The sequence below is a fragment of the Pinus tabuliformis genome, chromosome J, assembly GCF_031772625.1.
Source record: "Pinus tabuliformis cultivar Carrire ecotype Pingquan chromosome J, CPIR1, whole genome shotgun sequence".
Classification (NCBI taxonomy): Eukaryota; Viridiplantae; Streptophyta; class Pinopsida; order Pinales; family Pinaceae; genus Pinus; species Pinus tabuliformis.
The window spans coordinates 1,610,564,525-1,610,569,539 of NC_142295.1; the positions used below are offsets into that span (position 1 = coordinate 1,610,564,525).

Genomic DNA, 5,015 nt, shown 5'->3' on the forward strand with positions numbered 1-5,015 from the left:
GAAACTAATATTACAATTTCTCATATTGTTTTTATTAAATTTTAAACATAAAATATTATAAACATTTCTTTCAAATTCCGGAAATTTACAATAATGGAACTGTAAACAAAGTTTAATAAAAACTTTCAAGTATTATTGTTCAAATCGTAAAAGTTTACCTGACTGGAACTCAGACAAAGTTTCATAAAAATATTCAAATAAATATATATCTAAGAAAAACAACATTGAATTTGGTAAAGCAAGACGAGATTATAACATTAATAAAAATCTGCAAAAACACGATGGACACACTGGTTTTTCCTCTAAGTTTCAAAATATATTTCGGACAATGAAGAATACAAGAGAATTGATGCACAGTATGAAATTAAATCCGAAAAGAGGCGTTGCCGTAAGGAGGATGCAGTGAAGTGAATTTATGGGGATAACAATCGGAGCAATCCACGGCTTCCCAGCGTTTCGAAAAGCCATTTTGAACAGGGGGCAAATTAAATATCTTATCTACGGCCGCAGTACATATCCATTGGTTCCAACTTTGAATATTTTTTTTAACTAGAAGCCAAATATGCACAACAATCCAAACAAAATAAATATGCCGTTTTGCTGAGTGGAGAATTTAATGTAAATCGCTGCAAAGCGTGAGGAGGAAGAGCATTCTTCGATACATCGCTGTGAAATAATGGACAAATAACGTTACTATTACAGAATTGAAGATTCTGAAATGAGTAGCTGGTACCTTTAAAGATATCTGTATGTAAGGGTTATTTGGGAGAGGATTGTGAATCCATGGATCCCCAGCAATAGTTAGCATCTTCAGCCTTAATGCCCGTCTTTTTGGATGAATGATGAGGGGCAGTGTTGTTATTTGCGTTACATGGATGAAAGCTGCATTTGCCTCTCCACCCGTCCAGAAGACGCCGCACATCGGATGTAAAGGCGGTGGAAGAGGAGCCTGGCTGTTGCTCATCCAAACAGGGCCTCGCAATTCCGGTCATTCGACGTGGATGCGGAGCCACAGGAGGTATTATTCTCTCATAGCAATCGATGGAAAAGAGCGAGAGGGAAAGATAGACCTCGTCTTTGCTCCACTTTTGCTTGCCAGAAGACAAACCCCCTTTGGATATTGAACAAGATTTCAGACTGTTATTATTTCTGGAAAGAAGGGGATGCAAGCAGTTAACATAGAGGCGCCGGAATCCGCCGAGAGCCACCACCACGGATTTCAACTGCCCGCACTGAGACGAGGCTGTGGAAGGCCAATGGCGTGTGCAGATTGCTTCCCAGAGACCCTCATCGTCGGAGGCTTGCTTCCATTTCTTGCTGACGCAAGAAGCCATGGCCAAAGACGCCGCATCCAGATGCTTGAATATCTCGTTCAGCATGTCAACGTTGCCGGCGACCTCATCCTGGCATGGCGCCAGTTTCTTGTATTTGCCCGCTGCGATTCGATCCTGCGACTCTTCGTCGACCCTGGCCATTTAGAATCACTCAACCTCGACAAACCCTTGGGCTCAAGAAAACAAAGTGGAGAGCCAAAAGGAAAAGGAAAAGGAGACGAGAATCAGGGGCAACGGGAATGGTCCAAAGAAGAGATAATAGAAGCAGAGATAATGGATGCCTGCAACAGCAAGAAACAGAGCGAAACGAAATACCGTGGAGCGATGAGGTGAAAGGACGGGAGCGGTCGAGGAGAGGGACCGGTGTGGGGTGCATTTAAGCCGTAATAAATCGTGCAAAACGACGAAGGAATACTTAGTTTCTGGTGGAGACGCCACCGGAAATGACAGAGAAGCGTCTGGTCAACGGGGCCCTCTCCTTCTTTCCATGTCGCGACAACCGACAAAAGCGCGCACCCACCTCAGTATCCGACAAAAAAGCGGTGGTGATAGTGGTGGACGACGCGAACTAAACACAAAAATATATATAATATATAAGAATAAATAACGTGGCTCTTTGCCCTTCTTTTGTAGTCACTCCGCCGGCCTATACCTAAACAAACCCTTGTGAGCCCTTGGGTCATGTTGATGCACAGCATCTGTCCGCACTGCAGAGTTACGTTCAGGTTACTGGGCACCCGTAGTTTTCGCGTTCATTAAATTATTTTGACTTTATGTTTTTTGTCTAAGAAGTTATAGGGTAATTATGAGAATTTTTTTTTATAGATAAGTGTACTTGACTCTTAGTTGTTGGGGATGAGATGGAATATGTAATTTTCATTACGCTTTATATCATTTAGTTTAGTTTATTTTCACTTTTTCATTTTTAAGGAAAGTATTTAGTGCAATTTATTAAAAAATGGAGTCTTTTAACGAGGTGGAGGAATTGCTTGGACAGTCAAAAGTGGCCAGAATCCAGGTAAAAAATTTCAAAAAATTTTGGAGAAACAGTTTTTGAATCATGTTTTTGATGGTGGAAATGGATTCAGCACCATCAAAAATGTCTAAGACACCTAAAATTTTGAAGTTTAACAACTATAACATGGATTTACAAAAATCCTTGCCAGATTTTCTCTAAATATCATTGGAATTTCCATAACCTTTCGAGCAACTCCTCTACCTCATTAGACTACGTGTTAAAAAATAGTTATTCCCATATAAGTTGGATGAAAGTTTATACTTGTTTTGAAAAAATATATTAAATGCAATTTATTAAAAATTTATGAATTAAAGTACTCGTGGAATTATTGTAAGTGAGTTGAACCAAAAAAACATATGAAAAATAGTTAAACAAAATTAAAAAGTTAATTTAAAATATTTATTATTAATTAAAATAATATATTAAATAATTAAAAATTAATTTATTTGTTATTATTACATAAAGTGTTTTTAATATAGAAAATGTTTTTGGGATTAATTACATTAGAAAATGTCTTTGGGATTAATTACATTATTATGATTTGGTTTAATGTGGTCTATCTCAAGACAAGGTTTGAAAGTAGACCAAATCCTAATAATGTAATTATTAAGATCACAAAAGTCTTAGATCTACTATATTTTTTAATATATTAAAATTTAATTTTTGATCATTAATTAATGAAAAAATTGAAATTTCTTATAAAGTGATGGATAAGTTAAGACAATTAAATTGAAAATAAAAAAATAATCGAAAATATTGAAAATCACAGCGATTATAAAACTTACAATTAACCAACCAATCATAAAACAAAACAAAGAAATGAATTTCAAATTGAAAACAAAAAAAAAATTATATAAAACTTTAAAGCATTGTGTAAAATATTTAGTGACGGTACAAATTAATGCAAAGTTTAACATAAATATCATCGGTTATAAATATATCATAAATATGTCCAAAAGCAACACTTTAATATAAATATCTTATCTTATAATATTGATTTTGATTTTTCTAAGTTCCGGAGTCATTTTAACATTATGATAATCTCAAAACGTTTTTGTTAGTGTTGTGTGAATTTAGAAATAAGATTTTAAAGTAATTTAAATATTTTTTATTTTTTTTAAATAAAATAATTTTATTATAATTTAATAGAAATTAATAATTATGTCAAGTCTTATTTACATAATGGGATTAAGATGGGTCTTATTAGCAAGGCCACTCAAGATCAAATTTTATTGGGGTGGTTGTGCTTTATGCTAGGGGAAGAGACATGCAAAAAAATCCAGTAAATTTAGGGTTAGTGTGGTCCAAGCCAAATGCGATCCCTCGATATCTTTTACAGATTAAATAACCCTCAATCACAACAAACTTAAAAAACCACAAACAACTTAACAAACAAAAATAAATAAAAATTAATAATTATCCTCATCGATAAAATTAAACAATCTTTCTATATCATAAAATCTAAATTGATACAAATAACAAAGTTGATTTATGAAACAATAACCATTATTATTATTTCATAGTTGTTCTTTTCCTTCCTATGTAGTTTTTTCTATTTAATGTTTATTGTTATTTTCCTCCGAAGGTAGTTTTTTCTATTTAATGTTTATTTTCATTTTTAAAATAATATTCATGATAAATTAGATTCCAAAAAAAATCAAACTTTTTTCATATAATTATTATAATATTATCATTAAAATGGTTATATATGACTCCTTCAACCTAAATTTAAACATGGTATATTAAATTTAATAAAAATATTATTAAAAATTGTATCTACACTTCTAAAAAATTATCTCATCAAATTATATCTCGCACCATAATAGACAATTAATTTTACAAAACTTGAACATATTTGATGTTTGATCGAAAGGGAAAACACCATGTAAAGGGATAAAAAGAAAGAGAGAGTCAGTGGGCCCACGGGATATAGTCATGGATTAAATGATCGCATCTTATCCACAACCCGAGATGCCTACCGCATGCCAACCGTGGTTCTTTTACAGGGTTAGGTTGGCTTTTAATGTGTTTTTGTCTATAGCCTCACCTGCCCCCTTTCGTTTGATCATAGGCTTTGGCTTTTAGGATGATAAAATCACATCAATGCAAAAATAGACCGGCAGGACCTTAGATACGGAAACAGACATCATTGCTAGAATAGACCATAGAGGTTGGATATGGGAAAAAAGAAGCCACATCAATATCTAAAGCCTTCTTTATATATGGAAAGAAAGAGGCCACATCTATATCCAAAGCCTAAATGTTTTCTGTGTAGTGAATGGCTATGTCTTTTTGTGTGGCCAATAGTTCTATATATATAAAATAATTGTTTGATATAAAGGTATATAATGCATTGGTGAATAGTTATATATATAAAATAATTGTTTGACATAAAGGTATATAAGACATTTAATGTTGTATTGATATGGAAATGGTTTTGGAGTATATGATATTTATCTTAAGAGTCTACTCCAAAGCCATATAATTGTTTGACATAAAGGTATATAAGACATTTAATGTTGTATTGATATGGAAATGGTTTTGGAGTATATGATATTTATCTTTAAAGTCTACTCCATATGGTAATGGTTTTGGAGTATATGATATTAGGTTGAAAGTCTTCTTCATATGGGAATTATTTTTGGAGTATATAATATGTGAAA

General features: G+C 33.1%; 1 protein-coding gene across 1 annotated transcript; it reads right to left on the reverse strand.

Moving 5' to 3' along the window:
* Positions 1-294: 294 nt before the first annotated feature.
* LOC149233650 (uncharacterized) lies at positions 295-1,699 on the reverse strand. The gene has a single exon (XM_089379810.1). It carries the CDS (start codon positions 1,473-1,475, stop codon positions 759-761), a length of 717 nt encoding a protein of 238 aa, XP_089235936.1. The 5' UTR covers positions 1,476-1,699; the 3' UTR covers positions 295-758.
* Positions 1,700-5,015: the final 3,316 nt, after the last annotated feature.

Coding starts and splice junctions, on each gene's coding strand:
- LOC149233650 (XM_089379810.1), bottom strand. CDS start 1,475: ATGGCCAGGGTCGACGAAGAGTCGCAGGATCGAATCGCAGCGGGCAAA.